At 55.3% G+C, this 14,890-nt stretch overlaps 4 protein-coding genes across 4 annotated transcripts; 2 read left to right on the top strand and 2 right to left on the bottom strand.

Annotated features, from left to right (window-relative positions):
• Nucleotides 1–666: 666 nt before the first annotated feature.
• LOC131215902 (palmitoleoyl-protein carboxylesterase NOTUM) lies at nt 667–2,777 on the top strand. Its single transcript, XM_058210298.1, has 4 exons — nt 667–1,060; nt 1,125–1,421; nt 1,484–1,690; nt 1,759–2,777. Exons 1-4 carry the CDS (start codon nt 667–669, stop codon nt 2,775–2,777), a joined length of 1,917 nt encoding a protein of 638 aa, XP_058066281.1.
• An 890-nt stretch (nt 2,778–3,667) lies between these two features.
• LOC131215901 (general odorant-binding protein 67-like) lies at nt 3,668–4,547 on the bottom strand. Its single transcript, XM_058210297.1, has 3 exons — nt 4,290–4,547; nt 3,970–4,227; nt 3,668–3,904 (listed from the first exon to the last, which is right to left on the bottom strand). The coding sequence occupies exons 1-3, from the start codon at nt 4,545–4,547 to the stop codon at nt 3,668–3,670; spliced, it is 753 nt and encodes a 250-aa protein (XP_058066280.1).
• An 887-nt stretch (nt 4,548–5,434) lies between these two features.
• Nucleotides 5,435–6,335, top strand: LOC131205352 (pheromone-binding protein Gp-9-like). Its single transcript, XM_058197425.1, has 5 exons — nt 5,435–5,515; nt 5,579–5,623; nt 5,690–5,809; nt 5,877–6,150; nt 6,217–6,335. The coding sequence occupies exons 1-5, from the start codon at nt 5,462–5,464 to the stop codon at nt 6,273–6,275; spliced, it is 552 nt and encodes a 183-aa protein (XP_058053408.1). The 5' UTR covers nt 5,435–5,461; the 3' UTR covers nt 6,276–6,335.
• Nucleotides 6,336–8,695: 2,360 nt separating this feature from the next.
• On the bottom strand, nt 8,696–13,985 carry LOC131205308 (probable cytochrome P450 301a1, mitochondrial). Its single transcript, XM_058197354.1, has 8 exons — nt 13,857–13,985; nt 11,952–12,359; nt 10,523–10,673; nt 10,340–10,452; nt 9,658–10,053; nt 9,428–9,593; nt 9,110–9,358; nt 8,696–9,044 (listed from the first exon to the last, which is right to left on the bottom strand). Exons 2-8 carry the CDS (start codon nt 12,278–12,280, stop codon nt 8,718–8,720), a joined length of 1,731 nt encoding a protein of 576 aa, XP_058053337.1. The 5' UTR covers nt 12,281–12,359; nt 13,857–13,985; the 3' UTR covers nt 8,696–8,717.
• Nucleotides 13,986–14,890: the final 905 nt, after the last annotated feature.

Below are 14,890 nucleotides of genomic sequence, written 5' to 3'. Positions count from 1 at the left end.
GCGATTTATAAACACATACACCGGTCGACCCCGGCGGTTTGTTTATTTTGATTTTTTTTCCACCCAACCCGTCCACGTGTTGGATCCCGGAGTCCGGAGTCCGCAGTCCCTTTTGCGGGAGAGTTCTTTCGTAGACCAGCACCTTAACGGCCACGAACTCGGCGGGCGGCGGACGGCACTTTGATCGGCACCGTACCGGTTCACGAGATTAATTGGACCGGGCCGACGCACCGGAACGTTTGTTTACGGCCCCCCTCGGGTCGAAGGCCGCCGGTGATTGATTTATCGCATCGACCGGGTGGCGTCTCGATCAGAGCGCGGATGTGTCCTGTGGCGTTTCGAAGCGGATTCTGATGCCGACTTGTGGGCCAGGCCCGCCAGGCCCATTGCCGTTTCCGGTTGGCCGGGATCTTGCCGGGAATTTTTCTTGCCGCCAAAAAGGCCCTGGTACCTGGAAGCGTCCTAAATATAGCCGCATGGGGCCATCTGCGGGGACTCCGGAATGGGAACTGGTGAAGGGTATTCCGAATGCAGCAAGTCAATCAGAAAGGGGTTCATCGCTTGTGCGGCTGTTGATGTCTTTCGTTTGCGCTGTTCGCTGTTGTGGTCATCAAACTACAACCAAAGGTTTGCTATCGTTCGCAGGTGACCGTACTGTGTCTGACGATGGGTGGCCACCGGGTGCGGGGTAGCCCGGCCAACATGAATCACCCGCACAGCCGGCATCACCGGGCCAACATCTCCATCGAGAGCAATTCCATCCAGCGGATCGATGGGACCGGCGGTCGGCAGTCGGGTGGTGTGGGTCAGGGTCAGGGGACCCTGGCAAGCAGCCTACCGTCGCCTGGCCTGCTGAAGCGTGTGTTCCTGTCGAACCGGACCGTCACGTGTAACGATGGATCGCAGGCGGGCTTCTATCTGCGCAAGTCGCCCGGCTCGCGGCGCTGGGTCGTGTTCTTCGAGGGCGGCTGGCACTGTTTCGACCACAAGTCCTGCAGGACCCGCTGGCTGAAGCAGCGCCACCTGATGACCTCGGTCCAGTGGCCCGAAACGCGGGACGGTAAGTTGCAATAGGATCACATCGCCAACCGGGTGTCTAAACGCGTTCCCTTCACCTCGCACAGTGGGCGGGTTGCTGTCGGCGCGTCCGTCGGAGAATCCTTACTGGTACAACGCGAACCACGTGTTCGTGCCGTACTGCAGCAGTGACTCGTGGAGCGGCACCAAGGTGCGGCCAGATACACGCGACGGCCTGCGCTTCATGGGATCGCTCATCGTTCGGCAGGTGATGTCGGATCTGATCCCGCTCGGGCTAGGCCACTCACAGGGTGCCGACCTTCTGATGGCTGGCTCGTCGGCTGGCGGGCTCGGCGTGATGCTCAACCTGGACAAGGTGCGGACGTTGCTGCAGAACGAACGAGGTATGTGCAGGCAGGAGGTAGCGCCTCACCGACTCCGCCAGATCTAATCGATCCCTCTGCAGGTCTGAAGGTGAGCGTTCGCGGAGTAAGCGATTCCGGCTGGTTCCTGGACCGGGAACCGTACACTCCGGGTGCGGTGGCCGCATCCGAGGCCGTCCGGCAGGGCTGGAAGCTGTGGGACGGAGCACTACCCCAGGCGTGCGTCGCCGAGCACCCGAAGGAACCGTGGCGATGCTACTTCGGCCATCGGCTCTACAACACGCTGAAATGTGAGTTCCGGGCGTCGGGCGGTACTGAGCGAGCGGGATTCTAATTCCGGGGCTTTTCCCCATTCCAGCGCCCCTGTTCGTGTTCCAGTGGCTGTTCGATGAGGCGCAGATGCGAGCGGATAGCGTTGGAGCTCCGGTGACCCCGCAGCAGTGGGATTACATCCACGATATGGGCGGCGCTCTGCGCGAGTCCCTCAACAACGTGTCGGCCGTGTTCGCACCGTCCTGCATCGGGCACTCGGTGCTGACGAAGCGCGATTGGCTGAAGATCCGGATCGACGACATCTCGCTGGCGGACGCGCTCCGCTGCTGGGAGCAGTCGCAGTGGCGCTCGGTCAACCGGAGCCCCCAGAAGTTGCACCGGAAGCACAACCAGGGCGGCCGACGCAAGCAGAAGGGGGGCCAACAACCGGTGGAAGGTGACGCTGGCAATGGGCGGCCCCCGCAGTGGCCAAAGCCATCCAAAGAGGAGCGCGAACGGCGGCGCCAGGAGCGCCAGGAGCGCCGGAAGCGTCAGCAGCAGCGGAAACAGAGCCCCGGATCGGTCGGGACGACTAAAGTTCCTAGGCTGGACCGCTCACCGAACGGTACCACTTCCGTCCAGCGGCCGAACCGAAGTGGGGCCGCCCACCCGAGACGCCAACAGCAACCGCAGCAGCGGCGCAACAACGCCGGGCAGCCGCTGAAGGATCCTCCGGGGCAGCCGCACAAGCTGCACAACCCGAACAAGAAGCGGCTGGGCGGTGGTGGTAGTGGTGGTGGCGGTGGCGGTGGGCACCGGAAACGCAATCGGAAGGCGCGCGGCAACGGGGGCCGGAACCGGGCCCCGTCCCCGGTGGTGCCGGTGGCCGAACCAAAGAAGTGCTCGCTCCGGCTGCTGGAGCGCTGCAGCTGGCCCCAGTGCAACCACTCGTGCCCCACGCTCACCAACCCGCTGACGGGCGAGGAGATGAAGTTCCTGGAGCTGCTCGCCTCCTTCGGGCTGGACATGGACGCGGTGGCCACGGCCCTCGGCGTTGACATGCAAACCCTCAACAACATGGATCATGCGGAGCTGGTCAATCTCCTGACGCAGCAGGTGACGTAGTGGGCCAGCCGTGGCGCGTCCCTCCTGCCATTCCAACGCAACCAAGAGAAACCAAAACCAGCCCCCCACGACCTGCCCACCCGCCCACTCCGAGGGTCCAGTATTTATTGCCTGATATTAAGTGTGGAGCGCCAGAGCCCCCACCTGCCTGTGAATACTCCGCGTGAAGAGCCGTTCCGGACCGAGCAGTATTTTGACCAGCCTCACCAACACACCCAGACATGGCAGACATCGGACATTCGATCGGAAATCCGTCCGTATCCTGCCGACACACTTCCCGTAGCTGTAAATAGTAGTTCTCCCCCAGGCCCGCCAGTTGCAGGAGGGCTTCAGCAGCAGAACTGTAGACCGTAAGGAACAGCCCAACGGCCAACGGCTCTCCTCCCCGAACGAAATGACTACCTCACCGAATGAATGTATGAACGAGGGCCCCCCCCGGGAATCGCGGAGTCCGGAACTCCTCTGGTGACCGCTCCCGACTCCGGCCGCCAACTGTGTGCGTTTTTATAGGTTAGCGTTACTCTGTATTATCTGTACCTGCGATTAGTCATAGTGATGGTTTAGTAAGTGCTCTCGCGCCATCGCGCCCTTCCGAGAGTCCGTCTGCCAACGTCCACCCTGCCTTGAGTCCGTTCTTTCTTCGCGTAGCCGCCGAAAGCGTGGGATCATCGCCCGCCACAGGTTGTACATAGCGCGTCAAGCTGCGCTGCGCTCTTCTCTTGATTAATTTATGCTAAGGTCCACCCGTGAGTGGCCACTCGTAATTTAAACAACACCGGCGATCGCCCAGGATCGCCCAGGATCGCCCAGGATCGAATGGGATGGAATTGTACGAAGAATGTAATAAAACAATCGGAATCCGCTTATCTGCTCCGCTCCCCGTTTATTCGCTAGATGGCATAGCCGCCGTCGGTTCCGTCGCCCTGGTATCCGTGGTCTTCCCCGGTCCTCCTCCTCGGATACGGACGGCCGTAGTCGTCGTCGTACGCCGTCTGATCGTCCCGTACGTGCCCCTCGTCATCGAGGGCGATCACATCGCCGAGCGATTTGTAGGGACATCCGGCGGCCAGCTGCTCGCGCATGACATCGCAAACCCCGGAACTAATCCACGCCGGTCTCGGGCAGTGCTACGCGCGGGAACCCGTTAGTTAGCCGTGGTTTTGGTTAACGACAACCTGGACGTCCAGCTTACCATAAACATCTGCCCGTGGACACAGTCCCGAAAGATGTCCTCGGCCATCTCGCACTGTTCCATCTCTTCGTCGGTCCGCACGTGGCGACCCTCGAGCGCGGTCAGCCGTGGCTTGCAGCTACGCAGCGCTTCGACGATCACCTGGGCCCAGGATGCGTCGAGACCGCGAGCCTGGAACCGTGGCCGGAAGATACGGACCCGTCCGATCCGGTCCGTCATCGTTACGTTCAGCTTGTACAGGCCACACTTCGCAGCACACTGTCCCGGGACAGAGATGGGGTGGTCAATCCAGAATCCCAGCTGGGATGCACTACACTCACCGAGCCCCGCTCGTAGCGGCCCTCGTCCACTTCGGTGTGGACGAACTGACACCGGCGCACGGTGTACCGGTTGATCCACTGTGGCTTGGTGCAACACTCTCCCGGGCTGGGGAAGTCATCGTGGCGCAGGCAGCGCTCTTTACCACGCAGAAGCTCCTCGCTATCGGCGGTGACCAGCGTGCTGAACTGAACCAAGGCAACGGCCAGAACGCCACAGAACGCTACCGAGGGGATCATCCTGTTCGACTGGTACGCCATCGTGGAACTGAGTGAGCTGGGCTACGGGGCCAATGGATGATTTATGAGGCTGCGCGGACGATGGCCGGATGTTGATACCGGTGGGGGTGACCCGGTCTGTTACCGCATCGGCCGTTATCGAGATCGCTGGTTCGCGGGTTGGTCGGAATTTCCCGTTGCCTGAGTAATGTAGAACGACCGCAGTGGCACTTTGGTCACGTTTTGCTGGGCGTGCGCCAATGCGACGTGAATGTCATAAAATTTGTTTCAATCGAATCGTAGTTATTTTCATTTTCTCGTGTCCATTTGATTTTATCGTGACAGATGGAAGCTTGTACCTAGAAATTAATAGTTACTGTTTGACCCCAACATGTTTGATGGTAGGCCAACATTATTTCGATGGAAACCAATTTGGTGCGGGTTTCGGTTTGAATCAATCAACTTATTAATGCTAAACTATGAATATGATTAGAGCCAACAAACGTATGTACTGTCTAAACAGCACAGAAAGCAGCAGAAGTCGAATCCACCGGAAGTCCGACTCCCATAATCGTCACCGTCTTTTGAAAATTTGAAAAAATCGTCTCGCAGATTTCGCGCGGCGAAATATTTCATGAAACATTTCACTTCATTTCGCGTGTTGTGTCTCGTGGACTGCGAATTGAGTTTACTCTCTCTTATCGATCGGCTGCTTCCGGTTCCGGCACGTTCGTCCCATGAGGACGCCTCACAGCGATTCAATCGCTCCAAATTGCGGTCTACCGTTCGTCATTTCCGGGCGAAACGCAATAGGTTCGGGCTTCAAACACGGCAGCAACGTGTTTTCGAATCGGGATCAGTTCAGAGTCACACATTCTATAAAAATAGCCTCGAAGGTGGACCATCCGGACCATTTGGTTGTTCACGTGATTAACACGGAACATTACGGCGTGGCGATGAGCTCGAAGAAGCGAATCTTAATCCCACTCGTCCTGCTGGGCTGCTGGATGGTAAGTGTAGATTCCGTGCGCCGTCGTGGCCCATACTACTGTAGGTATTCTTCCCCTTATCAGGCTTTCTCAGGGGCCGATCCGGACTGTAAGGAACTGCTCGACCGGGTAAGCAGTTCTGCTCTGTGAAAAGTGTTCAGAGATCGAGAATGAGCTCCGTTCCCTCCGTTCCAGAGCAACGAGGTATTCCAATGCTGCCAGAGTGGCTCGATCATTCCGCTGCACGAGGCCAGTGCCGACTGCTACACGCTCGGTAACGGCGATACCTCGCGCAACCCTTTGAAGGCGTTTGCAGTAAGTAGCGGGAAGCCACCGAAGAAAGGCCGCTCTTCAAGTGATGGTCCGTTCCTGGCGATTTCAGTGCGTTACAAAGTGCCAGCTGGAGTCACTGGGCCTCCTGACAGGCGCCGACATCGATGAGGAAAAGCTGCTCGAAAATGCCGGCAAAGTGGACGGTGCGTGGAGGGAGCAGGCGATTGAGGTGGTCAAGCTGTGCGGTCAAAGGGTACAGAAGCTGAAGGGACGGGGCACGCGCGAGGGGCGCACCAGAGAGTGCGACCCTGCAGCGGGATTCTTGCTTATGTGCATCCTGCACCAAACCATCGATTCGTGCCCGGTGGATCAGTGGCAAGATTGTGAGTATCGCTTGATGGGTCCGCTCTCTAATCTAACTGACTTATGGATCGTGCTCTGCTCAACAGCTGGTATGTGCAGCAAGCTGAAGACTGGAGAGTGTTTCAAGAGACCCGGTGACGGGTAACCAAGGGCAAGGTCCCAAACTTTGGCCGACTCCGATGTGCAACGTGTGCAAGAAGCGAATAAAATAAAATATCTATAAAATAAAATATATATGATTTCTTGAAAACAATCGGCGTTTGATCATTGTTCCATTGTAAACAGTGGATTGCGATAGGACAGCACGGACCGAAAAGGATTGCCTTGCCTTGAATTTTCCTCTATTCTTTGGGATGTGTTTTGCGCCTAGATGTATGCAAAATCCATTCAGTCAAAATCCAAAAATTAAATTTTTCGGCCCGTTTACGGTTTGTTGGCCGTTACTGGAGAAGATTCGAAGTAGATGTTTTTCGATGGAACACTTCCGCAGACGTGTGATGAGTCACAAACGATTTGCAGAAAGCAAATCTAATTCAATACGATCAATTGTTTCAGATGGTGCCATTTTCCTCCCCGTTTTTTAAATAAGCACTTCCACTTCGCGTTAATTGCAGGGCACCGGCGAATCAGATTGTCACTTCCGCGGCCGCGGAATCGGAAGTGATGTGGCCCAGCCACATCGAAGCAGCGGCCACAACAGCCAGCCAGCAGTGTTTCGGGATGCATCGACGAACCGTGGTGAATGCATTCTGCTTCGTGGCCATCGTTCAGGCGAGTATTTCGGTTATCACCCCAACAAGAGCGACCAAAACTAAGCTCTCGCTTTCCGATCGTTTTCGTATCCCGGAAAGGTATCCGCCATAGTGGACTTTAACATCGACGGAGATCCGGTAAGTGCGTAGGGCGCTGGAAAGCTGAGTGTAACCCAATGTAAGACAGTGGACTTCCAGAATTCCGACTCGCAGATCTGCTGCATGGTGGAGTACGGCTTCCCGCACGACCCGTTCCACGAGTGTGTCCAGCGGCAGAACCTTAAGCCGGGAGGAACCAACGTGACCTACGAACAGCTGATGGTAAGGACACACAAGATGGGAGAGCCCTGTTCAAGGATTCAACGCCCGATTCAACGCAGTGTCTCCACAAGTGCTACTACGAGAGTATCGGCATGTTCTCGGGCACCAAGCTGATCGTGGCCAAGTACCGACAGTACGCCGAAAGGCTCGATCCGCAGCAACAGGTCTCGTTCAATCGCTCCCTGGCGGTGTGTGCCGCGTTCACCGCGAACACGATTCAGGCCACCAAGCTGCTGAGGCAGATGGTGTGCTCGCCAGTGCCGTATCTGTTCAACCGCTGCCTGGCGGAGGTGGGCATCGTCGTCTGTCCCACGGCTCGATGGATTAATGGTACGACGCAAAGGTTGACATGTTGGGCTGTCGTCTATCGCTCTACTCATTGCAGCATCATTCTGCGACGAGCTTGCGCAACGGATCAAGCGAAAGTACAGGATGAAGCCCTAACGCTGCGATGCCCAGCAACCGGAGAAGCGGTTCGGAATGAAGCAAATAAACTGGGTGGCGGACAAAAAACTAACGCCACGGTTGAGTGGCCACAAATTATTATTTCGCTCCATTTTGGGTTTTTGGGTTCCATTCAAATACCGCCGGTCGGCTCTGCTTTCCGGTGTTTGTTGACCAACGACTCCATGTAGACACGGTCTGGGTATGGAACGAGACAGACGGTTCGAGCTGCTGCGGCTTCTGGCGATGCTGCTTATGGTCTGCGGTCAGTTTGGCAGCCTGACTGAAGCGGCCACGACCATCGACTGCAACTTTCCGCCGCTGGAAGTGGTGAGCAACTCAAAGGAGCCGGCCCTGTCAAGGAGTCCTGGAGTCCTCATCCTCATGTTCCATTGCAGCACCCGAAGGACTGTTGCGAGTTACCATCACTGATCGACGAGGATCTGCTCCAGCACTGCAAAGCCCTCTACGGTGCGGAGCCACTGCAGCGGAAGCTCATCTACGAGCGTGGCAAGGTACGACCCTAGGTCCTGCCCCTGAGTACGCTCTCAAATCTGATTGGGTTCGGGTTCGGTTTGCAAGTGTTTCATAGAGTGTGCCCTTAACGCGACCGGTACGATGGTGAACGGACAGCTGGACCAGGGCCGAATAATGGCACTCATCGAAAGCGGGACCCGCGATGATCCGGTTGTCATGCAGTTGCTCCAGGCTAACACCCTGGCGTGTCTGCAGCAGTCTGTGGCGTCACCAGCCATTCCGGTGGGCTGCGGCAGCCAGGGAGTGGACTTTGTTGGATGCGTCAACATCCAGAACTTTCTGGTGAGTGGTGCTGTGGCCACTGTCAGCGAGTGATCCGTCCCGCTAATGCTACCTTCCCCCGGCAGAACTGTCCCCTGGCCCGTTGGACCAACAACGACGAGTGTAACAACTTGAAACAGTTCATCAGCCTGTGCCCTCGGCCACTGTGAGACTCTCGCGACGGGCGGGATCCAAAACAGAATATTTGCTTTATTGCCTAAACATTAAACCGCAATCAGAAGTAGTAGTAGTAGTGGTAGTTAGTTAGTCAGTTAGTCCTCGCGAGGGGTCATTTTGAACTTGAGTGCCCCTTCCGGGGCGTACATGAACGTGACGACGTAGTCGAGCGGCTTGTGGTGGTACTCGAGTTTGAACGAGCGCAGCAGTTTCGCCAGCAGGATCTGCATCTCCAGATCGGCGAAGCGCCGCCCAAGACACATCCGGGCACCGTATCCGTACGGGAGCGACGCGAACGGGTGCAGCTGGTCGCCGGAACCGCCCTGGTTCGGTTTCAGCCAACGTTCCGGCTTGAAGCGCTGCGCATCCGATACGTACTCCTCCATCGTGCCGAGGACTAGGTTCGGGAACACACACTGCACCTGCGGAATGGAGAACGGAGTGTTAGTGTTTGGCCCATCGCCGCCGAAGAGCGCAGGATACGTACCCCCTTCGGAATCCGATAGCCACAGATGACGGTGTCCTCCTGAAGGGTGCGCCCGTTCCCGATCACGGTGCTGTACACCCGGAGCACCTCCTTGATAAATGCCTTCAGGTAGTGCGCCTGGTCGAGCAGCTGGATCGTGAGCGGGGTCTTCGGGTCCGGTATCAGGCGCTTCAGCTCTTCGTACAGTTTCTGCTGCTCGGCCGGCCGCGTCGCCAGCTGGTACAGGATCGAGCAGACCGCCATCGAAATCTGTGTGGGGTGGAGGGATACGGTTAAGGGGCAGCATAATAAATCCAGCCTGCTGTCCAGCCCACGTACCGTGTCGATGCCGACCAGAATCAGATCCAGCGCCATGACGACCGCCAGCTTCTCGTCGTTTTCACTCTTGATGACGCGCTCCAACAGCGAGGGTTCCCCGTCCAACGCTCGGCCTTCGTTCTGTTGCATCCTCTGGGTGGCGTTTTTGATGTACTTCATACACACTCTGCAGCGGGAACCAGAGATTAGACATCGGAACACCTGACGGGGGACCCGACCCGGTGACTTACTCCACAAAGTAGTCCATATTCGATACGTAGCGTGACCAGAGCGGGGTCGGGAAGTAGCGCCAGTACGGGGCCTTCAGCTCGAGGGTGGCCACGTTCCGGAGGGCGTATTTGGCCGCGTTGATGATCTGCTGCGGTTCGGAGCTGGGCTCGAGGTTGGGTTCGAGGCAGCCGAGCCGCGCATCGAGCGCCACCAACCCGATGCACTCCAAACTCCACTTGTGGATCTCGTTGTCGAAATCATCCGGCAGCTCTCGTCGCTCGTCCAGCAGTGCCTGGCAGCGGTCGATGAACTCCTCGGTGACCTGCTCGAGCGGGGCCACGTACCGCCGGACCGTCGACAGCTGGAGGACCGGTTTTTGGACGCGCGAGCGAAATTCACGCCAGGGCTCCCCGTGGCTATCATCGAGAAGGGGGGGGGACAGAGTGGAGAGCAAATGGTCAACAGTTCCCAGGGTCACGTGTTTGCACACGTAAGTGTTACTTCCACGGTGCCCCGAAAAGGGGCTTGCGGGCATCATCACCGACGGGAGATCCGCAAACGGCCGCTCAATTAAGCCGCGGCCAATTTGGTTATCTAACGTCATCGGAGCGGGCTTTTATGGCACCCGGCCGGGGGGTTAGCTGAAGGCCCTATGGCAAAATAATTGCTTCCCTCTACCACAGACAGGAAAAGGTCACTTACACGCCAACGACACCCGGAAGATCGCCGAAGAAGTCTTTTCGCAGTTCGCTCTTGTACTTCACGAGGCTGGGCATCGACGGACGGAAGGGCGTTGGTCCCTCGTTGCGGTAAACCTGTGTGAGCAGGAAATGGTTGGCCCGTTAGCTTCGGAAGCTGCTTCGTTTTCCGCGTCCGCTGCGTTACCTTTTCGATTTCGTCACAATCGTACACGAACAGCAGATCCGGACGGCCGATCAGTCCACCGAGACGCACGATCCGGCCGTAGTCGCGGTGCAGCAGAAACGATATCATGGCCACGTCCGATATTTTGTACTGCCCAATAATCGGGAACACACTGCAACGGGGAGAGAGACAATGGAAGTAGATCATGTCAAGGAATTCCCTCAAATATTTGTTAAAACAAAATCCAATTAGGACGATCGGAAGACAGTCATTTGTTGTGGATAAAAGTGGAACCCACAACAAACAACGGTTTGATAGCCCTACCGGGGACAAGTACAGGGAGTCGTGCTCTGGGACTAACGATCGATGATGTCATCTGCTCGTCATCTAAAGTAAACTCGTTCGTAGCCTACCGAGAGTCCGACCTTTACGATGGGTTCTTCGTCCATTGGCAATAAATAATTCTTAGCACATATCAACAACAATGTGCTAGACCTACGAGACAGCTGGCGGAGTGTTATGACAGGAAGTGACGTATACCAAGGAACCATTCCACATCGAAGCAAACATAGCAAACATAGCTAAGGTTCGGAAAAAAGTTATATTCAGAAGTTCTAGTGCCCACAGAAACAAAGGAAAACTTCACCAGCTTTTCTTTCTTTGACCAAAAGTAATCAATTTTCAGCAAAATCAGTAGCAGAAAATCGAACAAAACAACAATTTACTGTTATTTTCTACCTATCCTACTTTGGACCACTTTGGAGCAATTTGAACAATCGGGCGGCCCTGGACCGCTCGGCGAAATTCTGCGCGCTGGGAATTCTGCGCTCTAATGAATTATTAATGACCAGAACCGCGGTCCGTGCCAGAAGAACACATACGAACAGGCCAACATCAGAAACGGCCGCCGAGAGTAAACAATTTTTTCCTATTGCTTGTTATTGCGCAAGACTACCGAGTAAATGGCGGGCCGGATAGAAGTTAGGGGATCCGTTCCATTTTTTTCTGATTGTTTTGTCCACACTGATTTGCCACCTGATTTATGGTCTTCGCACCCGGTAATCATCGGTTTTGTGGAGCGCCAAACGTTTAAATGAATGACTACATAATGAAACAGTTGGCTCTAGGGCGGCTGCCTTTTGATTATCACCTACCGACTACTATTTCATTAGTATGGGAATTCCAACGCGAACGATACCGGCAATCAGTTCATTGACATAGTTCCTTTCGGGAAACAGGTTTTTGGTCGAAATTAGGCTCCAGAAATTCGCCAAACCTGGTTCTACGAATTCCCCGACGTTACGTCAAACATAAACTAAACCAGTTTGGGCGGGCAGTTTTGCTGACGCAAAACCGACTCGCCTCTGATCGTGATCGGAATCCATCGCACGATGATCGCCAGACGTCCAACCAGTTGTGCAGTCTGGCTGGAATGCTGAACCGTACTTACCGCCAGGTGTTGCCCAGTATTGGCAACGGTTTCGGTCCGGGGACCTCCGAGTACGGCCGGGCGTCCTCCAACCGGACGGTGTTCCGGGCGATGCTGGCTGGCTGCTGGGCCGCCGATGTCTGGCTGGCGTCGGCCACGTTGCCCTGCTGCAGTGCACCGACCATATGCGGACAGGATGCGGTCGAGTGTGTATAGCGTACCGCCGATCCTTCTGTGCTGCTGTGGCGTTGCTGTTGGCCAATCGACTGTGCCCCGGAGCGTGGACCTCCCTTGGCCCCGGTTACCGCCGCCGTCAGCTCACGGATCAAACGGTGCCGGGTGTGGTTCATTGTTGCTGCTGTTCGATCGGTACACTAGAACTCTTCACACTGCCTCCGGCTTCCGGAGTTTGTGCTTTGGACCGAAGAACTGCAAAAAGAATATTCGAGGCAACGTTCACGGATACAGTTTCGGTAGGTCACACAAACGCGCGATGAAGACGATCGCCAGGATGCTATGTTGAATTGGATGGTTGGAATCACTGTCAGGCGGCGATCAAAACTAATATGCTCATTCGTCGGCGCGAGGTGCGTGATAAAATTTGAAACGGATCGTTCGGGCCACTTTCACCATCGGCGCGGGTTGGCCGACGTTACACAGTTTCGAATCGCGCTCTCTACTCTTCACGCCATCACGTGTCGCAGAAATTGGCCGTGGTGGCAGAAGTTGCGACCATCAAACGTTGCGCCATGATCAGCTCACCCTCTGTGGCAACCGCGACTTACCAGTTGACCGAAAAGATCACTCCGTCGGTGGTCAATTTCCCGGTGGTTCGCCAAAATGGCTGCCGTGAAATGAGGCGCCCAAGGTGGTGGCGTAAGAGTTTAATTAAAATCCGTTTCCAAGTGGCTCATTTCTGGTCACGATCGTCGATGCACCGCAATCGGTCCCCCCCCGGTGAAGGGGATCTGCAAAAAAGCCACCCCGAAAACCTGTTGCTGCAGCCACCGCCATCGGTGGAGCCGGTGCAGCCCGTTTTCTGGGCTGCAACCGGTGGCGCGGTGGAATCGATTCACTGACCCACTCTTCAGCTGCGACGAGACTCAAGTCGTCGTCCACCGAGTCAAGGTTAACGAGGCTCTGATCCGAAAAGGAATCGGCCATCGGCCAACCATCCAGTGACAGGGTACCAAAACCGGTCGACAAAGTGCGTACTATGCTGGGTGGCAACTGGCCGGAGTTTGGACTTTTCGAAGCTCGTGCGAGCGCATCTTCGTCGATGAGGTTTCCAAATACTCCACGCCTAATGACGCTAGGGCAGCATAGCTGAAGGGTACCCTACACAATGCCCCCCCCCCGTGCGTGCCAAACGGTGCCAGCTCGATTTCACTTCGCGCGCCCCACCGATCGGATCGCAGGGGCCTCATATGGAAATTGTTTGATCGCGACCAAACCCCTGCCGCCGCAGACGGTGACACTTGTGACGGCGGCGATACGGCTGCCCAGCGATGCTCAAATAGTGAACGTCTCGGCCAGTGATAGGGCCTTTGGCGTGGCCTTCCCCGAGCGATCGATCGCCCGTTGGGTGTGTTCCAAGTTTTCGGCAGCAACTTGCGTCGCGAAACCTTGCAACCTTGGCCTTTTTCTGGCTGGGGACCTTTAACAATCACCACGCCAGAAGCAGCTTGGGACACAAGAAACAGGAAAAAACCGTTTCAATCGAAGACCTGGAGAGTGATGCAACGTGAGTCGCGAGCTCTCGGTGGCAGTTTCATTCACTATCCGGTTTGGAGGTCAACACCATTCACACCCGCGGCAGGGGTACCCCGTGGCCCCGTCGTACACAGCATCTTTTGGGCAGCAGTGCGCTGGCTTTCGAATTGCGCTCGTTCCAAACAACATTAACGGCGATGTTAGATGTATTACCGGCGCTCGCTCTAAAACCACAAACAAAAGTCACAGACACATACGCGCGCACACTGTTGGTCTAAATTTCTCTTCCCCAACGCGCGGCACAGTTGCCAGTGTGGCCAAAACTCCCGTTGCGTGGTTCGCGAACGGACGCGCCACGAGTGACTTCAACGAGTGGATGCGCGAGAAAAACTGAACTCTGTTGAACGCCCAACGATCGTACCTCGCGATCGCGATCTGCGTCAGAGGGAGAGAGAGAGAGAGAGAGAGAGAGAGAGAGAGAGAGAGAGAGAGAGAGAGAGAGAGAGAGATCGACGTCGCACACACATATAAACATACATATGCGCCAGCACTATGGGGAAAAGGCGGTGATAAACGAAGTTTAAATGTGAGGAGTTTAGTTATATTTTCCATTCACGTTTGGCATTGCTTGGAATTAGTATAAAACACTACGAAAAAAACACAGTTTACCAACTTTGGTAATGCAGCATAATTATGGTGAGGGCCGGAGCAACTAAACTAACGCATTACATTTAACATTTAGCTAATTTTAAATTGTTTTTGCATCCGTTGCGATCCGTTCGTGTCCGCCAGGCTTTATTAAAGAAAACACTTTGCACAAGGAGGCGCCTGGTCTCTTTCTAAATATGAAATGGCCATACAAAACAGATTGTCATTATATGCTTCATGTCTTTTCTCATATACATTTCACATTTCCCATGGCGCAATATTGTGTTCCAATCGACATATTAAGATTAACAAACATTCAACGGTTATTTTGGCATCGATTGCCGAGGCGAAAGCAGTGGCGCTTTGTTATCCGAAGAAAGAGCGTACGGATTTTAGTTTTTCTCTGGTGTAGTGTTATTAGAACAATACTAGGCCGAGCCGATCATTGGCGGTACATTGCATAAGAATTGAACTGAGTTGTTCAATTTTATAACGGTCAACAGTTTGTCAGAAAATGTGTGGTCATAATTTTGAAAATCAATGTATTTTCCTTGGTCAATTGTTACAGCACCAAATACTCGGCAAACATTTGATTGATT

Source organism: Anopheles bellator, chromosome 1 (assembly GCF_943735745.2).
Source record: "Anopheles bellator chromosome 1, idAnoBellAS_SP24_06.2, whole genome shotgun sequence".
Lineage (NCBI taxonomy): Eukaryota > Metazoa > Arthropoda > Insecta > Diptera > Culicidae > Anopheles > Anopheles bellator.
Note: the sequence above shows the minus strand (reverse complement) of the source record. Positions and strands in the feature narration are given on the sequence as shown.

What these genes read in the sequence shown, in the direction of transcription:
- LOC131215902 (XM_058210298.1), top strand. Translation starts at nt 667, where the DNA reads ATGGGTGGCCACCGGGTGCGGGGTAGCCCGGCCAACATGAATCACCCG. An exon ending in GTGGCCCGAAACGCGGGACG is followed by an intron (nt 1,061 to 1,124) that starts GTAAGTTGCAAT and finishes CACCTCGCACAG; the next exon opens with TGGGCGGGTTGCTGTCGGCG. An exon ending in GCTCTACAACACGCTGAAAT is followed by an intron (nt 1,691 to 1,758) that starts GTGAGTTCCGGG and finishes TCCCCATTCCAG; the next exon opens with CGCCCCTGTTCGTGTTCCAG.
- LOC131215901 (XM_058210297.1), bottom strand. Translation starts at nt 4,547, where the DNA reads ATGGCGTACCAGTCGAACAGGATGATCCCCTCGGTAGCGTTCTGTGGC. An exon ending in GCCGCTACGAGCGGGGCTCG is followed by an intron (nt 4,228 to 4,289) that starts GTGAGTGTAGTG and finishes GTCCCGGGACAG; the next exon opens with TGTGCTGCGAAGTGTGGCCT. An exon ending in TCCACGGGCAGATGTTTATG is followed by an intron (nt 3,905 to 3,969) that starts GTAAGCTGGACG and finishes TCCCGCGCGTAG; the next exon opens with CACTGCCCGAGACCGGCGTG.
- LOC131205352 (XM_058197425.1), top strand. Translation starts at nt 5,462, where the DNA reads ATGAGCTCGAAGAAGCGAATCTTAATCCCACTCGTCCTGCTGGGCTGC. An exon ending in GTAAGGAACTGCTCGACCGG is followed by an intron (nt 5,624 to 5,689) that starts GTAAGCAGTTCT and finishes CCTCCGTTCCAG; the next exon opens with AGCAACGAGGTATTCCAATG. An exon ending in GGTGGATCAGTGGCAAGATT is followed by an intron (nt 6,151 to 6,216) that starts GTGAGTATCGCT and finishes TCTGCTCAACAG; the next exon opens with CTGGTATGTGCAGCAAGCTG.
- LOC131205308 (XM_058197354.1), bottom strand. Translation starts at nt 12,280, where the DNA reads ATGAACCACACCCGGCACCGTTTGATCCGTGAGCTGACGGCGGCGGTA. An exon ending in ATACTGGGCAACACCTGGCG is followed by an intron (nt 10,674 to 11,951) that starts GTAAGTACGGTT and finishes TCCCCGTTGCAG; the next exon opens with TGTGTTCCCGATTATTGGGC. An exon ending in TTCTGGTCGGCATCGACACG is followed by an intron (nt 9,359 to 9,427) that starts GTACGTGGGCTG and finishes CACCCCACACAG; the next exon opens with ATTTCGATGGCGGTCTGCTC.